Source organism: Anomaloglossus baeobatrachus, chromosome 3 (assembly GCF_048569485.1).
Source record: "Anomaloglossus baeobatrachus isolate aAnoBae1 chromosome 3, aAnoBae1.hap1, whole genome shotgun sequence".
In the NCBI taxonomy this organism is placed as follows: Eukaryota; Metazoa; Chordata; class Amphibia; order Anura; family Aromobatidae; genus Anomaloglossus; species Anomaloglossus baeobatrachus.
This window is the reverse complement of record NC_134355.1, coordinates 272,227,060-272,250,805: the sequence shown is the minus strand read 5'-3', so window position 1 is coordinate 272,250,805 and position 23,746 is coordinate 272,227,060. Positions and strand designations below refer to the sequence as shown.

Here is a 23,746-nt window from a genome sequence, read left to right as displayed (position 1 = left end):
GAATTTATAGAAATCTGATGCCCACTGCGCTTCTTTTCTCTGAAGCATAAACTGACAGGCGGTGCGGCTTTCCAAGCCACAGGATGTCAATTTATGCTGCAGAGACGCGAGAACACAGCGAAATTCTGCAGTGGCCTGAACACTAATTGTGAGCACGGGAAGCGTGTAGAGAACACTCGCGTCTCCAAGGGAGGGCTGACACTGCGTCTAGAATGCACTGTCTACAGATTGTGTGCACACACCCTGAACTAGAGGCAGTGCCATAATGGTGATTACAAGGCTACCTTTAGTTTACAAATCCGAGGTTTTATTACAAAATAATCCTTGTTCAAACCTTCAGAAATGACGTAATTTGTGTACAGGTTTGAGAATCCAGTCAGGACTTTGTGGATCGGGTCCTCTGTAATGATTCCTCCTCCTGCCTTGCCTCCTTTTTCTCAATTTAAATTGTGCGCCGCTGCCACCATTACCGCTGTCGACGGCGCGTGCGAATCGCTATTGTGATGCAGTCTTCAATAAAAATTTACTGGAATCACCGCATGCAAATACCACGCTTTCAGATGCTGCCATTTTATTGAAGACACTGGAGATGAATAAGAGTGGCGGTGGCGTATGCGCACACTTTTTATTTTTATCAGCGCAGGCGCCGCAGCCGCTCACAGTGATCTCCACAGTGTCCTCAGTAAAATGGCACCGGAGATTGGGGTACGCGCATGTACTGATTCTGGCGTCATTTTATTAAAAGACAAAATCACACTAGCAATGCACACGCGGTAATGGCTGCAACAGCGCAAAATTTTACTGAAGAAAATTAGGCAAGGCAGGAGGAGGAATCATAACAGAGGACCCGACCCACAAAGTCTCACCCCAATAATTAAGTCTGTGCACAAATTATATCATTTCTGAAGGTTTGAACGATTATTCTGCAATTAAGCATCAGATTTCTTATCTAAAGGTATCATTTTTATCAGCATCATAGTGCCATTATGGCATTGCCTCTAATTTATAGGGCAAAAACTTGTGGTTCCCTTTAAAGACTACTTGTCATTTTATTTAATATCTTCCTTAAATCATTACACATGAAAATAAGAAACATTGTAATATATCGTATATGAGAGACATTTTCTTTCTCTGCCAGGAATGCTGATTCATTCTCAAAATTCTCCATTTACGGGTAAAATCTGTCAAGAAATGTACAGACATCGACACAATATACTGTGTATGTTGCAAGTTGAGAAGTATTAAAATATACCTTTTAATATGCAGTAGGATAGGAGATACAGAAGTGCTTAAAAGTAATTAATCCAGTGTTCCCAGAAGGGTCACATAATGACAGACTGGCTACTAGTTGCAAAAAAAATAAAATCAGTCCAACAATGTGGCTTTATCCTCACATGCATTAAGAGATATACCGTACTTTATTACTTCTGTCCCTGCTACATAGATGTAAATTTGCCTTCAGTAAATACAGATTTTCCCATTTCTGAGACAGGAGATGAGAGCTGGTGCTCATGAGGTTCTGCGGAGAACTGTAATGGTCATTTCAGAAGAACTTGCAGCAGAATGTCTGTGTCTGCTTTTTAGATTCTTCTCTTACACCCCTCCATAGAGCTGTAAAAGCACCAACTGTTATCTATCTCAGTAGGAAAGTCAGTCTTTAGTGACTAGATTTTACACATGAATTGAAAATGAAAGATCAATCCAGGAGGAGTAAGAAGCACACTTCTGTGATATAATATATTACAAAGTTGCTTATTTTCATGTTATTAACAAAAATCAAAATGACGGGTACATACTCAGTTTGGTTTACATTACTTGGCCGTCCTGTTGTAAAGGTCTCTTACCATGAGCTGACTTGTGCCATCTTCAAGACCTGGATGAAGCGATCCACTAAGGGCAAACAAATCGGTCCAAGAAGCAATTCGAAGTTAGGCTGCATCAATTCCGTCAGTCCCTTCATCAAGCTGCTTTCACAGCAGAACACTTTATTATGGGGTGTGATCATGTAAGGAATAAATGTGTAGCTAGCTGTGCACATCTGCAAAAAAAACACATATAGAAGTAAGATATTAGAAATAGAAATGAGAATGTAACTGAATGTTTATCATTAATTAGAAAACGCAACTACATTCCTCAACATTGAAACTGCATCACCAAGAAGAAAAAATCATGGACTTATGGAGATCAAAGGATGGATATACATGTTAATAATAAGCAAAGGATGGAAAACAGTAACAAAATTTTCACACAATTTAAGTTTATTCAGTATCAAGTATGAGCTCAATGTTAAGAAATACACTTACACGCCTTGTCATGATATCAGTAAGGTTATTAATGGTTGCCTAATGAATGTTCTGCCATGCCGAATGCACTTGAACACACAAATCCTCAAGAAGAGCTAGCAGCTCCGTTTGCAACTGCCGACCAAGTACATCCCAGATGTGCTCAATGGGAAACCAGTCTGGAGAGACTGTAGGCCATGTAGCAGGTTTAGGCCATGGAGGCTGCTCACAGAAGTGTGTGCAACTTTTGGTCTGGTGATGTCAAGTCGAAAAAAAGCACTTGCGACACTGAAGAAATAGCTGTACCACTGATTCTATGACAAAATCAATAATGCAGTGCCATTAGTGTACCTAAAACGAAGACTAGAGAAGTTCTGCTAACGTACATTATGCCATTCACATCATGAGTAGGAACGATGTGACATTCCCTCGCAAAGATCTTTTCAAGGCATTGCCCAAGTAGTCTCCAGACCAAATCTCCAACTAGAACTACATTCAATAAAAAAGTGTGACTCCGCGCTGGAGAAACTAGACCTCCATTCCAGCTTCTATTGCTGTCTTGCTCCATAGCCTTTGAGACTGGTGGTGAGAGATCAAGAGGCATCACGGTGTGAATGTAGCCAAGAAATCACGGGAACTTCTTGACCATACAAATTTTTTTAATTTGACAAACAGATGTGTCATTCCTAAATGTTTCCCTAAACCCAACATACCAAGCTGTATGGTATTGGATGTCAAAAAAACATGATACAACAGATCTATATCTGTGGGATGCCTCAATGGATGTCATTTGATGACCATCATCAATAGGCTGCCATATTAAAAAAAATTAGATATATTTAACGAGTGTCTTTTTTACTAGATGGCTATAATGTTTGCATCATTCATAGGATTCCATATGTATCTTTTTACTGGATGGTGCGAGACTATATTGAATTGGTATTATGACAAACTATATAATTTAATGCAATGTGAGAAAAGTTCATGGAGGACAAATCTCTGGAGCATACTCAGATTTATATAGCCATGTCCACTTTGTTGGTGAATGTCAACACAATATAAAATTAGTACAAAATGTCCTGAGAAAAATTTAATATGATACTCGTGAAACCGCAGGAACCTAAAATAGAGGAAGAAAATGAGCTACTAGGAATGCTAACAAATTTCCAGGCAGATCATGAAGCACAGTAAATATTTAAAGCTCTAAATGATGGGAATAGTCTCAGAATGACATTAGTTATTAGCCCATCAGTTAAAGGGGTTGAGATGTTTAGAAATTAATCATTTACTCCCTCTCTCCTGGTCTAGCACTCCCCGCTGCTCTTTTTGTAATTGACTGTCTGCAGCGATGACATCACCTCTACAGAAATTCAGTTGGCTCAGCGGCTCATGCCATCTGCATCGGTAGAAGTGGTTACTAGCGCTGTAGATGGGACAACACAGCTGTGGCTGATCAACTGAGACTGGACTAGCACTGTGCCCAGAGAGGGTGAGTAAAGGCTCACTTTTTTTATTTTCTATAGCTCTGATTCTATGGAGGAAGAAGTATTAAAAGACTACAATCCCTTTAAGAACAGTAAGTTCAAACCAGTTTTATATTTTACACTAAGGAATCATGAAATCTTCTCACCAACATTGACAAAGAAAAAGTAAAATTTTAGACTAAAATTTGTAAACTAAGGGCTTGATTCATTATTGTGCCTTCTTTTTGTCAACATTTTCCTGGATTAAATGGGTTATACACTACTACAGAGGTTCCCAACTCCAGTCCTCAAGGCACACCAACAGTGCATATTTTCAGGATGTCTTTAGCATTGCATGGGTGTTGGATTCAGCACCTTTGCAGGTGATTAAATTATCACCTGTGCAATACTAAGGAAATCCTGAAAACATGCACTGTTGGTGTGCCTTGAGGACTGGAGTTGGGAACCTCTGCACTACTATAACAACTCCTTCTGATTCCACGTTTCCCCCAGGCAAAATAATAAAGCCTATACTCACCTACCGTACAGGCACTGTTCCAGTGATGCCGCGGTTCGCGTTTTTGGGGCTCCCATGACGTTGTGACTTTACTCGAGCCCCTAGTCCAATCAGTACTGGCTTCTGTCTCCCCGCTTTCAGACCAAAACAGTTAATCAACAGGAAGTGAGCGCTGCAGCTACTGCTCACTTCCTGTTCATTGTTCCTGTGATCCCAAAGTGGGAAGACGGAAACCGGCGCTGATCGGACGGGAAACGAAAGAGGAGTATAGGCATTATTTCATCTGGGGGAAACATGTGGAATCAAAAGGGGTTGTCCTAATAGTGAACAACTCCTTTAAATCTGTTTTAGGTTTTGCGCCAAATAATTATTTTAAAGGGAATCTGTCAGTAGGATCATATAATGTAAGAATCCTGTTTGATCTGAAACGCGTCATCTGCTCTTGTTTTAACAAAGTTTTATCCATGGAATTTTAAATATGTGAAGTAAGGCTTCACGTTTTATCGTTTGGGGCTGCTGTATATTTTGATTGAATCTATGGACAGCAAAAGTGAAGTTTATCTTATTACAAAAACATTTTCAGGTGAAGTCCTCTTTTACTGTTTCCACTTCCATCTCACAGCAGCCGGTGTGGAGGAACGACAGAACAGAAGAGGTGACTGAGTAGACATATTACAAACCCAGCAAATATATTTGCATAAGTCAAAGTTCAACTCTGCTGTACTGTGTTAGTTATAGCCAGGTCCAGGTCTGCAGCAGAGCTGAAAGCACTATGAGAGGACAACTGTAGTTGGAAATGTTTGTAATAAGACAAAGGTCACTTCTAATGTACTGTGCTAACTCTGCTGTACTGTGTTAGACCTGATCTTACAGCAGAGTTGTGTGTGATTATGAGAACAAAGTATCAGCCATTACATGTCTCACACTGGTAATGCCCCCTTTTGATTACAATAAGCTATGGAAGCAAATTTTAATGCAGATCAGTGTCTGGCCCATAGATTGTCACAGATCATTTACATAAATAAATAAAATTTAAATAAAACATTAGATCACAGATATCAAGGAATCATTTTACTCAAATTTCTGCGACCTAAATGCTTAGTGGGGTTGATTCTACTACTGACCGATTCCCATTAAGCTGCGCCTATTTTCAATTCTTTTTCCTACTTTTCAGCTGTTTTTTTTCTCTGTTTCAATTATTCACGCAATGTAAAAAGTGCTTTACACGCTGCGACATTGCTAGCGATAGCTAGCGATGTCGTGCACGATACCACCCACCCACATCGCTGTTTCGTCATGGGGGTGATCGCTGACGTAGCGAACAATATCGCTACGGCAGCATCACACGCACATACCTGCTTAGCGACATCGCTGGAGGCACCGAACAATCTCTCCTTTAAGGGGGCAGTTCGTGCGGCGTCACAGCGGAGTCACTAAGCGGCCGCTCAATAGCAGAGGAGGGGCGGAGATGAGCAGCCGGAACATGCCGCCCACCTCCTTCCTTCCTCATTGCCGGTGGACGCAGGTAAGGAGATGTTCGTTGTTCCTGCGGCGTCACACATAGCGATGTGTGATGCCGCAGGAACGACGAACAAGCAGCGGCATGCACCACCAACGATATTATGAAAAGGAGCAACGTGTCAACGATCAACGATTTTTGACGTTTTTTGCAATAGTCGCTCCTAGCTGTCACACACTGCGATGTCGCCTAACGACGCTGGATGTGCGTCACAAACACCGTGACCCCGAAGATATATCGTTAGCAATGTCGCAGCATGTAAAGCACCCTTTAGAGTTACGTGGGACATTTTAACTGATCATGCAATTTTTTGCTCTCAAAAGGCACAAAAAAAAATAAATAAATAAAGAGCTTTTCTTATTTTGCGGCAAATTCATGAATGACTTTACTCTAGGTTAAAGAATTAGGTACTAAAAACAGCTAGGAATACAAAAGAAAAAGGACTTAAAAAAAAAAAAAAAAAAAAGAATCATAAATGATTACTTGGGCCCTAAATTATGAATGGAACAACTTAAAAGGAACCTATCATGTCCCCAAGCTCTATTAACCTGGAGATATAAGGTGAATATGTAGCTCAATAGCGTTACAATTCTGTCAGGCCGTCTTACTGAAAGTGAGGCTACAAGGATAAAATCAACTTTACTCTTCCTAGGAGCCGTTGGCTTTCAGTCATATATACATACCCGGAGATACTTCAGTCATCACTCATTATACAGCACATTCATGCTGTAAGGCAAGCCGTCAATTAAAGTGGCGTCCTGTACTTACAACCATAGCTCATGATGTATGGAGTACTGACGGAAGTTGTTCCGGCTGCGCCTCTACGACTGAAAGCTGCCAGAAGCAATAAAGTTCACTATTTACCAGTAGCCACACATTTGGTAAGGCAGCAAGACAGCTTTGGAATGCTATTTAGCTGCAGATTAACCCTATACCTGCAGGTTAATAGCGTTTGTGAACTTGACTGGTTTCCTTTAATTAATAAAAGGCCTGTAGAGCGGCCAGTGAAGTTCCAGGGCAGCCCACAATCTTTTGGAATGATTTCTTAGCCGCTAATATCATCAAATATTGAAAAACCCTTTAATAACATGAAAATTTTGCTTGAATGTGCTAGATTTAATTCACAATGTCTGTGTTTATTTTAGTAGGGAGTCCTATTTAACTTATGCCAAAGTGGCTGACTCGCTACCTAAATTAGTTTAGTTCTAAAGGGTTTCATAAAACTTTATTTAATCTGAACTATATTTCAACTAGCATAGTTTTAGGGGTTTTCTAGTCTACATAAATCACTTATCTCATTGGTGTGAATTCCAATGATGGTCCAGAATGGGGAAGGTGAATGGAGCAACTTGCTGTGCATGTTCCCTGACGCTCCATTCTAAAGGGTACTTTACACGCTGCGACATCGCAGGCCGATGCTAGCGATGCCGAGCGCGATAGCACCCGCCCCCAACGTACGGCTGATATGTGGTGATCACTGCCGTAGCGAACATTATCGCTATGGCAGCGTCACACACACATACCTGCTCTGCGACGTCGCTGTGACCGGAGAACCGCCTCCTTTCTAAGGGGGCGGTTCATTCAGCGTCACAGCGACGTCACAGCAGCATCACTGAACCACCACCCAATAGAAAAGGAGGGGAGGAGATGAGCGGCCGGAACATGCCGCCCACCTCCTTCCTTCCTCCTTTTCCAGTGGATGCAGGTAAGGAGAGGCTTGTCGTTCCAGCGGTGTCACACATAGCGATGTGTGCTGCCGCAGGAACGACAAACAACATTGCTACTGAAGCAACAACGATAATTGGGAAGGGACCCGAATGTCACCGATGAGCGATTTTGAACGTTTTTGCGAAGATTCAAAATCGCTCATAGGCGTCACACACAACGACATCGCTAAAGCGGCCAGATGTGCGTCACAAATTCCGTGACCCCAACGAGATCGCTTTAGCGATCTCGTAGCGTGTAAAGCCACCTTTAGTCTATAACAGTGAGTGCACCAATTGACTCGCTATCTTCATATCTTACTGCCATAGACTTAGAATGCAAGGATCAGACTTATTTTACCAATATGGATGCTGTCATATTCTATTTTTTAATAATGTTTGATTGAAGTGGGGATTTAAAAACTTCATTGTCTCCGCATCCCCTTAGATTTAGGTTTGGGGCGTGCTGAAGACAATGTTCTTCTTTCTACATTTTTATAAGAGTGAGAATAAATGCATTTCTGAGAGTGTTAAAATGGGATAACGCAATATCCTGCTGCTCAGCTTGTTGTAATGTGCTTCTCATTACTTCTGTGTATGCATCATTACAGTCTTGGTTTACTTTGCTGCACAGATCGTGAAAATATGAATAATTCATATGATCTCCTTTTTCCTCTACTGTTGCTACTTAAAATCCAAAAGAACACTAGATGAGGCTCATTATGAACAACTTACCGATACTTTATACTATAGTGAAAAACTGATGCAAAACACTTTGAAAAGTCACAAAGTTTTTTGCGACTTTTTGTGTTTTCAAGTGAAGTAGCTCCACCAAAAAGTGCAAACATTTTTACGACAGAAATGCTACTACAATCTGCTACTGAAGTAGCATGACTTGTATATAAACAAGCATTGTGAATTAGCATTTCTGGAAAGGCTCAGGCCACTGAGAAAATGCTCCAAATTCATTAAGTGATGTGCACCTCTTAATAAATTTGGCACAATGTACTCCAGTGAGTCCTTCAGATGGACTGCCATGAGCAAGGTCACTCTTAAAGAGGTGGTTCACTACTTATTTTTCCAAGCCACATTGATATAATGTGGAGAAACAAGGCTTCTCTCAAATACCTTGCGTTGCCAATAGTGCATGTGGGCGGTGCTATTGCGGTCCACTCATCCCCTTCTCGTGACCTTCCGGACTCCGTGACCTCTGATATTTGGTGATGTCATGTCAAATTCCAGTTGACCTGACACCACCGAGGCCTGCCCCAGTCTTCCTGAGTGACGGCTGTGGGCGGCGTTTCACCGCTCGTCACATCCCAGCATCTCCCTTGCTCTTTCCTTCACTGCAGAGCGCCGCAAGCAGGAGCGATGCTGGGCTATGACGAGCGGTGAAACACTGCCCACAGCCCACTCACTTAGGAAGACTCGGGCCTGCCGCAGTGATGTCAGGTCAACTTGCAGTTGAGCCCTGTGTTCAAATCACCACCGGCATCTCTATCCCTGCCTTCAGACGTATAAGTAATTAACAGGAAGCAAGAGATGCGGCTGGCCACTCACTTCCTGTGGACTGCTCATAAGTCTGAATAAGGAGAGAAAGAAGCTCTTCAGTGATTGGGCATGGGGCTTGCGTTACCTCACAACCTCACGTGAGCCCTGAGAGAGCGAGAGCTGGCACCACTGGAATGACGCCGACATGGGAGGTGAGCAAAAGTCTTTTTATCTTAATTGGGCCAAACATGAGGAAGACAAAGGGTTGTCCTAGTAGTTGACAACCCCTTTAATGTAAATGGATACTTTAGATTAGTACGATACTTAAAAGACAACTTATATGAATACTCACATTATTCTTCTGACAAATAATTTCCTAAACAGAAAAAAAAAAGAATATAATTAATTAAAATAAAAACATAACACAATTACTCACATCAAAGTTGTTATCCTCTTAATATATTGAAATATTCATATTATATAGCACTGTTTACTGAAAATTCCTTTCAATCCACTTAATTATTCTCCTTTCCATTAGGTCTGTGACATCACATGATTAGAAACAGACTAGCTGAATCACATACTAAGCTCTATGTAGAAACGGGAAGTATATTTTCCCTACATGAACCATTGTTAGCACTACATAGTGTTATCAGTGAGCTAGATTTGAAGTTTAATGATGACTCATGCAGAGAAAAGAGACTTCCAGCTTCTACATAGAACTTAAAAGGATTCAGCTAGTCTGTTTTTATTCATATGATGTCATAGGCTTAATGAAAAAGAGAAAAATTACCTGGATAGAAGGGCAAAATGTGCAATTGTAAGTACACAATGCTATATAATATGATGCCTGCAATGTACTACACGTATGGTGCATGTCTGAAGTGAGTGTAGAAGCGGGCTCAAGGGGTGAGCTCGCTCCATACCCGGTAGGTAATGGCTGTGTGTTACAGCAAGGTCCTGCTATTAACAATTGTTGGTGGAGCTGAGTTTTGCCCGCAATTGTTATTCTGTAAATTCCAGCTGTGAAACTGACAGCAGGATTTAACATGTGCCATCATAGGGGCACAGTATTTTCAGCTCCCGTTGGAGCACCTGTGATCTGATCAGGGGTCGCCAATGGGTTGCTATGACAGCAAGGGATCTTCTTGTCATTGCACAGCTCCTGTTGCTGGGCTTCAAAGGAGACTGTGGTTTCTGATATATACAGAAACACTATGGCATTGCAATATATAGAACAAGCGATCAGATGATCGCAAGTTAAAGTCACTAAGAGAACTATTAAAAACAATCCGAAGTTAAAAAAAAATAAATTAAAAAATATGAAAAAAATGTATTCTATATTATATATATAGAACCTGGTCGGTACACACAGAAAAGTTAAAAACGCCAAAATTCTGTGGCTCCATAGACTGAAAAATGAAAACGTTATGTTAGTGCTCTTGTAAAATGGCGACACAACCTCCCCAATTTTTTTTTTTAGCAAACAAAAAATAATTTAAAACACTGGACGTGTTTGCTATCTCTGTAACTATACTGCTGAAGAGAATCATATTGCGAGGTCCTTTTTTAACACAAAAATAATTCCCAAAAAAACAATGTTAATACAGTGGAACCTTGGATTAAGAGCTTAATTCGATCCGGTACTGTGCTCTTAAATCCAAGTTACTCTTATATCAAAGCAAATTTTCCCATAGGAAATAATTGAAACACAGACAATTCGTTCCACAACCCAAAAATATTTACTGTATTTATACAGACTCATTACAGTAATACAAAATAATGTACTGTATTCATATAAATTACAGTATACTAATACAAAATACTGTACAGTAATAACATATAAAGCAAATTGAACTGCACATTATCTTACAATAGAATTGTTGGTGTGCGGGAGATACAGTATAAGCAATGTGCTGCACTGGTTAGCAGAAAGAAAGTTCAATACTGTATCCATAAATGCAAATTGATAGACATGCTATATAGTATATACTGTACTGTACAATGGTATACTATATACAGTACATATGGACAGATAATTACCTCCAGTGCGGGTCAGAGCGCGGTGAAAGGACAGAACCGTAAGTGTTAGCAAAACAAAAAAAACTTATGGCACATATTAATGTAATGTGAGTGCAGCCATGCAGTTAAATGAAAGCTGGAGGCTCACAACCTACTCCATCAACCAATCAGAACCCAGAAAAGAGGAGTTTTATAGGATACAAATATAAAAGGCTTTATTGGTATGAAATAGTAAAAACAAGTTTCATTGCGATAGATAAATAGACAATCTGCATATATAGTGACACAATAAGACCTAAGGTATAAGAGACAGCGATAAGAGGTACAGTGGGTAAGCTTAGACCCGCCCTAAAAATAGACCGCCTCCACACCGTTTAAGCTCAACCCTCCCTAAAATCAGACCAGCCACAATGGCTAAATTGGAAGTCCCAGCAGGAGAGGGGGAAAACGGTGAAGCATATTATCGGTCAGGGTGTCAGCGCAGGAACGAACCGGAAGTGTGCACGGTGAGTATTTGCTCTTCTTGCAAAGCATTGCTCTTAAACCAAGTTACAAATTTGTAAAAAGCTTTGCTTGTCTTGCAAAACACTCTGCAACCAAGTTACTCTGAAACCAAAGTTCCACTGTATTGTGTTTTTCACATAATTGAAATTTTTTCCTTATTTTACAGTAAGGTAGTTGGTAAAATGAATGATGTCATTCAAAAGTACATTGCGTTCTGTAAAAAAACACAAGCCCTCATATATTCAGAAAAATAAAAGTTATGGCTCTGGAAAGAAGGGGAGGAAAAAAAAACAAAAATGCAAAAATGAAGAGTGGCTGCACGGGAAGGGGTTAAGAGGATAACATTTTTGATGGGCCTGTGTCTTAAATTAAATATAATTTACACAATCACCACTTATTTGGTAAATAAAGGTGAAAGTCAAATTGTTGTCATAAGTATAAAACATGGGACTTTTTAATAAACAAAATAAATCTGAAATAATATAGCTGCAAGTTAATGTACAAAGCCAAGCGATTCCAGGAAGGGGAATGTGGGTGCAGAAGAGGTTGACAAGGTGCAATATGATAGGGGTGAGGAAGGAACTAATTATGAATAGACTAGTATCTGGGTTGAGAAGTGGTGATCCTCCAATACACTGCATCCAGAATATGTACCATATTCCTGATTGTCTCAGAAGATGAACTCTGGTGCCACCTATTGGAGGTAGCAATCCTAGGAGTCAAAAGTGACCCTCCAACGAGACTTGTTGTATGACTTAGGATTTATGCCAGATCAGAATCTCAATTTGCAGACACTGTGTTTCAGGATGGTTGTCCCTCATCAGTGCAAAGTATGAGACTGATCTGGCTGTATGAGAGGCTAAGACGTAGTCGAAGACTTAAGGGGGCTTTACACGGTAGCGATATCGCTAGCAATTTGTAGCGATAGCGAGCGTGTAAGTACCCGCCCCCGTCGCGCATGCGATTGTTTGTGATCGCTGCCGTAGCGAACATTATCGCTACGGCAGCGTCACATTATTACCTGGTCGTCGTCGTCGCTCTGACTGCCTAACAATCCCTCCTTCAAGGGGGAGGGACGTTCGGCATCACAGCGACATCACCGCAACGTTACTAAGCGGCCGGCCAATCAAAGCGGAGGGGCGGAGATGAGCGGGACGAACATCCCGCCCACCTCCTTCCTTCCGCATTGTGGCCGGGGGCAGGTAAGGAGACGTTCCTCGCTCCTGCGGTGTCACACACAGTGATGTGTGCTGCCGCATGAGCGATGAACCACCTGGATAAACAACCCTTACCGATTTTTGAGTTTCGGACGACCTCTCCATGGTGAACGATTTTCACCATTTTTGAGGTCGCTGGTCAGTGTCACACGCTGCGATATCGTTAATGACGCCGGATGTGCATCAATAACAACTTGACCCCGACGACAAAACATTAACGATATCGAAGCGTGTAAAGCCCCCTTTAGCCTAAAGGGGAAGCTATTCTCTTTGCGGAGACTAACACACCTGTCTAGCATGCCAGTGAGGAGACTTAAGCCGCAAATGCTCCTCTAGGAAATATTCAAATAGTCTCAGAAGACAAACTCTGGTGCGACCTATTGGAGGTAGCAATTCTAGGAATCAAAAGTGACCCTTTAACGAGTCTTGTCATATGATTTAGGATTTATGCCAGATCAGAACCTCAATTTGCAGACACTGTTTCGGGATGGTTGTCCCTCATCAGTGCAAGATATCAGATCTGATCTGGCTGTTAGTCTCTGTAAGGAGAATAGCTTCTCCTTTAGGCTACATCTTAGCCTCTCATACAGCCAGATCAAATCTCATACTTTGCACTGACTAGGAAAAAACACCGTGTCTGCAAATTGAGGTTCTGATCTGGCACAAATCCTAAGTTAAATGATAAGACTTGTGGGAGGGTCACTTTTGACTTCTAGGATTGCTACCTCCAATAGGTGGCACCAGAGTTTGTCTTCTGAGACAATTCGAATATATCCCAGAGGAGCAATGGGCTTCAAAGTCTCCTCACTGACATGCTGCAATGGTGTTCAGTCTCCGTAAGGAGAATAGCTTCCCATATTCCTGACACACAGGGACTGGTCTGTTTGGCACAAGATAGATTACAAGCTCCTGGGGAGTACGCAGGGAACATGTTCCCAGTGCAATACTGAACAGCAAAACGTATGCCGAAGAAAAAATAATTTTGATTAGGGGCATGTTTTTTTTCAAACGGTCAAAACAAACAAATTTTTCAAGCTGAAATAATGTTCTTCTTTTGTATGTTTTCGTGATTTTTTTTTTACCTTAACGGTTTTGTTAATGTTTTTCTTAGCACTTCAGCACTTTTTACGTGTCTTAGGGTACTTTCACACTTGCGTTTATTTCCTTCCGTTACAATCCGCCCTTTTGGAAAACATGCCCGGCCGCTGGCAAGTCACAGCGCTCAGCTGAGCGCCCGCCCGCCGGCATGCCCGGGCGCCGGCAAGTGACAGCGCTCAGCTGATCACCCGGCGGTCGGCTGCAGGGAGCGATCAGCTGATCACCCGGCGGCCGGCAAGTGACAGCGCTCAGCTGATCACCGGCGGTCGGCTGCAGGGAGCGATCAGCTGATCACCCGGCGGCCGGCTACTGGGAGCGATCAGCTGATCACCCGGCGGCCGGCTGCAGGGAGCGATCAGCTGATCACCCGGCGGCCGGCTGCAGGGAGCGATCAGCTGATCGTTCACAATAGTCTGCCGCTGGTAAAACTGTAAAAAAAATAAAAAAAAAATCAAAACGAATTGCGTTGTTTTGCAGCATCCGTTGTGCCACTATATGCAACACATCCGTTGCATCCGTTACACAACGCAATGCAACGGATACCGTTCAGCGCAAGTGTGAAACTAGCCTTAAGCATTTTTCATGAGGCCACTTCCTAAATATTTATGAAATTTATTAAGCAATTAATAAAACTCTAGCGTTTTTAGGGAGAGAATGCTTAAGAAAACATAAATAAAAAAATTGCAAGGATTTTTGTGACTTTTTAGCCTTTCAATTTGGTTCTATTGTAAAGTATGGAGTGGCTGAGGGAAACACCTGAAGAATGGTCTAGCCATTTTTTTTAAATGCTTGGTGTGAACAAGTGAACGTATGAACAGTCGTTTCTCAATAAAAATGTATAGGAAGAGCCTTTTAGGCATTTTTTGTGTGCAATTTTTTTCAAGCATTTTTCAGAGCAGACACGCTCCAAAAATGCCTGCAAAAAAACCCTCAGTGTGAACATACTCAGAGTATAGGCTGGGATATATTCCTAGGGAGGTGCCTTAAAAGAGTGATGTGAACTGGACTTACCGTAAGTAATTCATTTGATAATTTGTTTTTAAGCCCAGTATTTTCTGGCAAAACATTTAATTATATTTTTCTTACCTTAAGAGACTGCAGAGTTTCAGTGTTTGTATCACAGTATAGGATGATATTGTTGGCCATGCTAAAACTTTCTCTTACGCCCAAGTGGTAAAACAGTGAAGGCTGGCGAAAAGCATCCGTCATTTCTACCACGGCAATATCTGCAATACACAAGAGAACCATGGTAAGCACTTAATATACCAAATAGTGTACAGAGGTCAGTAACATAGGGGATGGCACATTCTGCTTGTTGGAGGTTTGTGAACTAAATTCATGATTAAACACAAAAGCCTTCAACTTTCTTGATGGAAAAAAAACAAAAACAGAAAAAAATGAAAGCTTGGTTCATACTAATGATATGTGTAGCACATCTGACAAGGCGCATATAGATTTCAAAGATTTTTATTAGGGGGTAAAATAAGGAATAAGATTCGGCAGGCAATGCTGCTAATCAGTGGCATCTGAGGAATGAAGTCACATGCCCAGCATTACCAAGGTGATAGAAACATTTAAGAGCGAGTGGAGTGATTCCAAGTCCTGAGGGATCATTTATTTATGGGAATACACGGGACATGTGATTCTAAAACTGTTCTGCTACAGGGAAATAAACTGGCATTAACTTGCAGTGCCTAATACAGCTACTCATGATTATTGTCTGAAAATGGAAAAGAATGGGACAAAGGCTCATAATACTGCAAAATAAGCAATCCTTACTTCCCTGATTACTACTAGTCTTTATTTACGTGGACATGGAAGCCACATTACAGGACTGCCCCCAAAATCCACTTTTAATTGTTGAAGAATTGCCCCTTCCCCCTTGATTCTTATTATGTGGATTGTGTAAGCAAAAGTGGGTTTATTTGGAAATAGTTTCAGACCTTTATTTGCTTGACTATTTGTCTAAGAGCGATCACAATTGTCTGACACCAAGTCATCGTATATTTTGAGGCAACATATGATACATATAACATATTGCCTCTGGTGTGATAACATCGGTAATTTCATTGCAGCTATATGTCTATTTTTAAAACCCCTGCTTAGTTTCAGTGAATGGGAATATTATAAATTTACATGCTGAAATTAAAACCTCATATGTACCATTGCTCCATGTCTAGATGGTCAGAAATAAGCAAGCTATATTCTAAATGGTACAGTGTTCATTCTAAATTACACCAGACAATGTCCTACTTTTTTCATTTTCTGCATTTATTTATTTATTAGGTGTCACACCAGATACAAGAGGACTCCCAGTGAGCTGTGCAACAAGAAGGAACACCAGGGTGAAATACAATGGAACGCCCTAGTGTTGTATATGTCAGTTATGCTTTGGCTGCTGGGAGGCTCCCTCTTGTGGCCAGGAATGGTTTGGACATAGACCAGGTGTGTTGAGCAATGGGCGTTTCCATTGCTAACTCTCTGCTTATTTAAATCCTGGTCTGATAGCAGGCTATGCCGGATATCAGTTGTTCTTTGTTCACCAGCCTGCTTCAATCTGCTCCACACCACATCTACCCCAGATAAGTGCTTTGCTCTTTATTTGTTGGTTTGGTTCTTTACTCTTATCTGAGTTTGTCATTTGCTGTGGTTGTTTTCAGTTTATTTGCTTGCAGGGATTTTCCCTCTCAGTTGCTTAGCTGGGAAACTCCCTGCAGTTTTGTTTGGAGTATAGCTCCTATAAGTCCATGTGTTTGTGGCTTTTTGAATTTGTAATGATTCTTCTTTTTCTGTTCATTGGTATGACAAGAGCGCCTGGTATAGGACAGAGGGCAGATCGTGCGATCTGAGGGCCTTTTTGTACTATCAGGAATTTGGAATTTTGCAGGGTTTTTCTCTGGCCACCATCAGCCCCTTTCCTGTCCTTTCCTATTTTAGTCAGTAGGGGCCTCACCTTTTGCTAATCCGATCATCTCTATGTGTATTGTGTTTTCCTATATCACCGCAGTCTTTGAATGTGGGGGGCTTGCTATTCTTTGAGAGTTATTCATCTTTCCTTCCTTTAGGATAGCTAGTTCTCCGGCTGGGTTCGCGGTGAACAGGATGTTAGTTCACCCCTCGGCTACTTCTAGTGTTGATGGTTAGTAAGGGGATGGCGGCCAGATTAGTTGCCAATGCTCTTGTCACCTTTTACCAATGAGTTATGGTGGTCTTCCATGGTTCCGGATCATAACACCCTAGTGCCAGGGGGAGGGGAGTACGGTCATCACCTAACACTCACTTGCGGCTGATCCTTGCTCTCCCTAATGTCCCTAGCCGTGTCTTTCCCCCCATGCGCCATCACTTGCTTAGGCCTTTGCTGGCCCTGAACTAAATCTGATGAGTGAAGGCTAATGAGTCGCTAGTCTCGCCACTGCAATAAGACAAACACGAGGAAGGTAAGACAATCAGGTGGGGAAATACACACAAAATAACACTTTACAGCTTCTCAGCTGCAACGGAAGCAACACCTAAGCTTCTCCAGAGACTGGCAGCTTCAAAGTGGACAGCATACATATGAGCTATAGCCGGCATAGTGAGGAGCAGTTATTTATAGCAGAAGGGAGTGGCTGCAGATGAGGTTACAACTACCTTTTAGATCACTGCAGGGTAGAAATTAACCTTAACCCCTTCAGTAACGGATTAAATGAAATACGCTCCAACTCAGGGTAAACGACGAGCGGGCACTAAAGCGGATCTGTGATCAACAATATGCTGTAACCTTCTGATCACACATCCCACAGATGAGGCCATGACACACTCGTGACAGTTTTACCTGCTTTAAAAATAGTGATATAGCCTATCATGGTTTAATTGTGCAACTCATTGATAATGCTTCCTGCATCATATCCTCCTTCTTTCAATCTCTTCTTTCATAAAATTGAAGACCCACAAAAGTATAGCAGATCTTAGTTCCCAAATATCAGCCAGAACACGTTTCTCTGGCATTACTCAATTGTCCATTAGTACACTGCAGCGTATAAAGATATATTGGTGGTTTGGGGCTATGGCCCTGACCCATCCTTGGCAGAGGAAGCTAATATATCTTACTCCTTCCATCCGTACTCCTCATTCTTTATTTTCCCATTTCTCCTCCAATTTTACACTTAAATACTATTTTGACTTCCTTGTCTTCTATGTATGATTGTATATTACTTTTGCTTTGGATGCATAGTAGCTTCCTTTATTTATTTTAGAAACGAAAAAGAAACCCCTTTTGTATACAATCTGTTGTGACCCTTTAAGCAGTTTGGACTTCCAAATTGATGAGTAGAAACAAACCATATTACAAAGCCTTATAACTCTTCATTATGGAATGATCCCTCTTATTCAATTAAATTGGAGAAACTATAAATTATACATTGCCACACATGGTAAGGAATAACCACAAATAAGACAAAAGCTGCCCCCCTAACCCTATATGTTCTAGTAATGTGGCGCCCTGGACAAGCCAGGTCGTCACAGGTACTGCAACAACACACCCCACACCCCGAGATAGGCACATCAGTCACACACAAATCCTTGTTGCCTCCCTCCAGGGGCTGATGTCCACAACAGGTGGGGAAGAGCCAGGCGGTTGGCCCCACCCATCGAGGAGTTCACAGTCCTGGAGGCGGGAAAGGAAGTCAGTGTAGAAGAGAGTGTAGTGGAGGAGAGGAGAGTTCTGTGAGGGAGAGTGAAAGTGAAGGAGCAAGAAGCAGTAGTAGAGGAGCAGACTGACCGTGTCCGGGTACATGGCCCGGGCACCAAGAGCAAGGTTGGCAGACGGTGGTGGCCGTCTGCAGGAGAGGCCGATCGACGCGGAACTGTAGGACCGGGGACGGGCGGTGGCCCACCGGTACCGAACCGGGGAGCGAAGAGAAGCCAGCACAAACCGGCAGGGCCGTCGGACCCCGACCAGGCTTGGAGTCACCGTTAAACCGGTCAAATCAGTTAGCGACCGGAACCTCCGGGGTTTCCTAGCAGCAAAGACCCGACTGAAGGCAACCGTCCAAACCGAGAAAGGGAAGCACAACTACCACCACAGTTAGAATTCCCAGGGCCAGAGCCTGCAGGCAAAAGGGGCTCCTCCGGCCCATATCCAAGCTGGGGAGCCGGTTACCAGTGGGAAGCCATCAAGACCGAAGATACAAAACAGGTGGAGGGAAAGGCAGCCACCACCAACCTACCGGGAGTAACCACAGCAGCCGGCTGCGGGACCTGTCCATCCAGCTGTTTGTTTTACCGGAGACTCTGTATCCATCATTGGCTGAGTGAGTACCACCGTGCCGTCCGGCACCGCGCTGCCCCCGCGACCCTGCACCATTCCAACCCTGCCTCCCTGTCCCACCTCACCGGGCACCGGGACCACCAAACCCCCTACCCACGGAGGGGAGAGAAACATCTCGGCTGCTCCTTGTCATCGCTCCCGAGATCCCCGTCCAGAGCAGCGGTGGTGTCCCAACCTCACCACAAACCGTGGGTGGCGTCACGGACCAACTCCCCAAACCCAAAACCACCCCTTTTCACTGCACGGGTGAGGAGCGCTGCTCGAGTCCCCGGATCCGGCCCACCGCTCGAGCCACCGAGCAGCAGCAGCGCTGGACCCGAGCGCCAGCGGCGACGGCTCCCTCCCCGCCCGCGACAGTAACACTATTCCCGCAGTTCCCTTACTAAAGTACTACTATATTTTAAAATACAGTGAATAAAGTAACTTAGGATGAAAATAAATGCTCAATGTAGGCCGGCGTTTTTGTTTGAAAAATAGAATTTACCCTATTTATGTTGCCATTTCTTGAACAGAGTTCATAAAAAGAAAGCTGTATTCAAGAAAAGCTGAACTATGACATTCAGAAAAGTGCAGAAAACCCCATGCTAATCAAAGAGCCGTATGATTATGAATAAGACTTCCTGCCAAGTCAGAAATGGCACAAGAAAAAAATGTCTTGTTAGCTAAATGTTACAGCTGGAGGAGGTAGAACAAAACACTAGTTCAGCTGGCGTTCACTCCATTTTTACTGGCTGTGTTAGACTTTAGGGGGATAATCTAAAAGAATATCTAAACAAAAACAATAAGTAGTTGGTAAACGGTAAAGGAACCATGCAAAAAACTGTCTACCATGTACATTTGATGCTATGTACTATAGTCGTTACAGGGAATCTGTCACTAGGTTTATTCTGCCCTCAATCAGGACAGCGTTAAAGGGAACCTGTCAGTTCCCCTTATTGTTCTCAACCAGTAATATAGCAGTAGCAAAATAATTTCTTAAAGGGGTTATCTGACACTTTGTCTTAATTTTGAAGATTAGCTCGGGAGGAAGAGAAAACTCAGAAGACTAGCCTTTCCTCATAGAAAGCTCCATGAATGAAGCACCTTATCAGATTTAAAAGGGGTAATCCGGGACTTGCTTATTTTTCCCAATGGGGCTAAGAACTTATAGTCAGGTAGTTATTAAAGGGAACCTGTCACCAGATTTGGAGCCTATAAGCTGCGGCCACCACCACTGAGCTCTTATATACAGCATTCTAACATGCTGTATATAAGAGCCCAGGCTGCTGTGTAGAACATAAATGCAGACTGGTCAGATGGGTGTCTCCGTTCTCTGGGACCGGCGCCTCCTCTTTTGGCCATCTTTGTTCTCCTTCTTCTGAAGCCGGCGTCCATGACACGTCCTACATCATATACACACTCGCCAGCACTGAGGTCCTGCGCAGGCACACTTTGGTCTGCCCTACTCAGGGCAGATCAAAGTATTGTAGTGCGCCTGTGCAGAACCTCAATACCGGCCTCTGTGCATGACGTAGGACGTGTCACGCACGCCCGCTTCAGAAGAAGGAGGACCAAGATGGCCAAAAGAGGAGGCACCATTCCTGGAGATGCCCATTCGACCAGTCTGTACCAAAGCGACCTAGGTGAGTATTATAAAGTGTTTATGTTCAACACAGCGGCCTGGGCTCTTATATACAGCATGCTAGAATGCTGTATATAAGAGCCCACTGGGGGTGGCCGCAGCTTAAAGGCCCCAAAACTGGTGACAGGATGCCTTTAACTACCTGCCTTTAAGTGGTAAGTAAAAATTTCAGAAAATTGGGAAAAAAATTTAAATAAGCTTGAGTCACCACTTTCCAAAATCCATAACATTTTTATTTTTCCATCTATGGAGCTGTGTGAGGGTTCATTATTGCATGGTAACCTTATATTTTATTGACACTATTTTAGGGTATCTAGGACGCCTTAATTGCTTCTTATTGCCTTTTTTTGGGGGAGTTGAGGCAACCAAAAAACCCACAATTTCAATTTTTCTTTCTCATTACAATTTTTCCAAATTGGGTTTCATATTTGCTTAAATCGGACTTTTCTGAACATGTTGATACCATATACAGTCATATGAAAAAGTTTGGGCACCCCTATTAATGTTAACCTTTTTTCTTTATAACAATTTGGGTTTTTGCAACAGCTATTTCAGTTTCATGTATCCAATAACTGATGGACTGAGTAATATTTCTGGATTGAAATGAGGTTTATTGTACTAACAGAAAATGTGCAATCCGCATATAAACAAAATTTGACCGGTGCAAAAGTATGGGCACCTCAACATAAAAGTGACATTAATATTTTGTAGATCCTCCTTTTGCAAAAATAACAGCCTCTAGTCGCTTCCTGTAGCTTTTAATGAGTTCCTGGATCCTGGATGAAGGTATATTTGACCATTCCTGTTTACAAAACAATTCCGATTCAGGTAAGTTTGATGGTCGCCGAGCATGGACAGCACGCTTCAAATCATCCCACAGATTTGCAATGATATTCAGGTCTGGGGACTGGGATGGCCATTCCAGAACATTGTAATTGTTCCTCTGCATGAATGCCTGAGTAGATTTGGAGCGGTGTTTTGGATCATTGTCTTGCTGAAATATTCATCCCCTGCGGAACTTCAACTTCGTCACTGATTCTTGCACATTATTGTCAAGAATCTGCTGATACTGAGTTAAATCCATGCGACCCTCAACTTTAACAAGATTCCCGTTGCCGGCATTGGCCACACAGCCCCAAAGCATGATGGAACCTCCACCAAATTTTACTGTGGGTAGCAAGTGCTTTTCTTGGAATGCCGTGTTTTTTTGCCTCCATGCATAACGCCTTTTTGTATGACCAAACAACTCAATCTTTGTTTCATCAGTCCACAGGACCTTCTTCCAAAATGTAACTGGCTTGTCCAAATGTGCTTTTGCATACCTCAGGCGACTCTGTTTGTGGCGTGCTTGCAGAAACGGCTTCTTTTGCATCACTCTCCCATACAGCTTCTCCTTGTGCAACGTGCGCTGTATTGTTCACCGATGCACATTGACACCATCTGCAGCAAGATGAAGCTGCAGGTCTTTGGAGGTGGTCTGTGGATTGTCCTTGACTGCTCTCACCATTCTTCTTCTCTCCCTTTCTGATATTTTTCTTGGCCTGGCACTTCTGGGCTTAACAAGAACTGAACCTGTCTTCTTCCATTTCCTTACTATGTTCCTCACAATGGAAACTGACAGTTTAAATCTCTGAGACAACTTTTTGTATCCTTCCCCTGAACAACTATGTTGAATAATCTTTGTTTTCAGATCATTTGAGAGTTGTTTTGAGGAGCCCATGATGCCACTCTGCTGTAAAGGAGATTCAAATAGGAGAACAACTTGCAAGTGGCCACCTTAAATACCTTTTCTCATGATTGGATACACCTGCCTATGAAGTTCAAAACTCAATGAGGTTACAAAACCAATTTAGTGCTTTAGTAAGTCAGTAAAAAGTAGTTAGGAGTGTTCAAATCAAGAAATTGATAAGGGTGCCCATACTTTTGCACTTGTCAAATTTTGTTTCAATGCGGATTGCACATTTTCTGTTAGTACAATAAATCTCATTTCAATCCAGAAATATTACTCAGTCCATCAGTTATTAGATATATGAAACTGAAATAGCTGTTGCAAAAACCCAAATTGTTATAAAGAAAAAAGGTTAACATTAATAGGGGTGCCCAAACTTTTTCATATGACTGTATGTGTATTATTTATTTTTAACATATCTTTATTGTTAAATGAGAAAAGGGGGGTGGATTTGAATTTTTATATATTTTAAAAAACATTTTTCTTTACTCTGTTAGTCCTGTTAGGGGACCTGAACCTGAGATTGTCTGATCGCTGGTACAGCAGCACTACAGTATATAATAAATATCACTTTGACATCTTCTATGATGCCCAGCTCCAGGCTGGATTACGTGGAGGACATTACATGACAGGCATAAGATGTTGAGCTGACTTCCGGCTGTCATAGCAAACCATCGCTTCGACTGAAATTGCATTGCAAGGAAGCTGATAGCTGCCCAAACTCTCGTATGGGCCAGAACGCAGGGTTTATTGACAGCGACATATAAGAAGTTAATAGCAATGATTGGCGGGTACACCAATCTCTGCTGTAAAGGGCACTTTACACGCAGCGATATCGCTATCGATATCGCTAGCGAGCGTACCTGCCCCCGTCGGTTATGCGTCACAGGCAAATAGCTGCCCGTGGCGCACAACATAGCTTACACCCGTCACACATACTTACCTGCCTAGCAACGTCTCTGTGGCCGGCGAACCGTCTCCTTCCTAAAGGGGCGATTCGTGCGGAGTCCCAGTGGCGTCACTAAGCGGCCGCCCAATAAAAGCGGTGGGGAGGAGATGAGCGGGACTAACATCCCTCCCACCTCCTTCCTTCCTCATTGCGGGCGGCCGAAGGTAAGGTGATGTTCCTCGTTCCTGCGGTGTCACACGTAGCGATGTGTGTTGCCGGAGGAACGACGAACAGCCTGCGTCCTGCAGTAGCAACAATTTTATGACAATGAACGAAGTATCATAGTATCATAGTATCATAGTTTTTAAGGTTGAAGGGAGACT

At 42.5% G+C, this 23,746-nt stretch overlaps 1 protein-coding gene across 1 annotated transcript in view; it reads right to left on the bottom strand.

Annotated features, from left to right (window-relative positions):
• MAP3K5 (mitogen-activated protein kinase kinase kinase 5) overlaps positions 1 to 23,746 on the bottom strand; it is a 245,508-nt gene that overhangs the window by 129,867 nt on the left and 91,895 nt on the right. The window contains exons 2-4 of the mRNA XM_075339839.1: positions 14,903 to 15,042; positions 9,328 to 9,351; positions 1,845 to 2,038 (exon numbers count right to left, since the gene is read on the bottom strand). Coding sequence (XP_075195954.1) covers positions 1,845 to 2,038; positions 9,328 to 9,351; positions 14,903 to 15,042 — 358 coding nt within the window. The remainder of the gene's footprint in view (positions 1 to 1,844; positions 2,039 to 9,327; positions 9,352 to 14,902; positions 15,043 to 23,746) is intronic.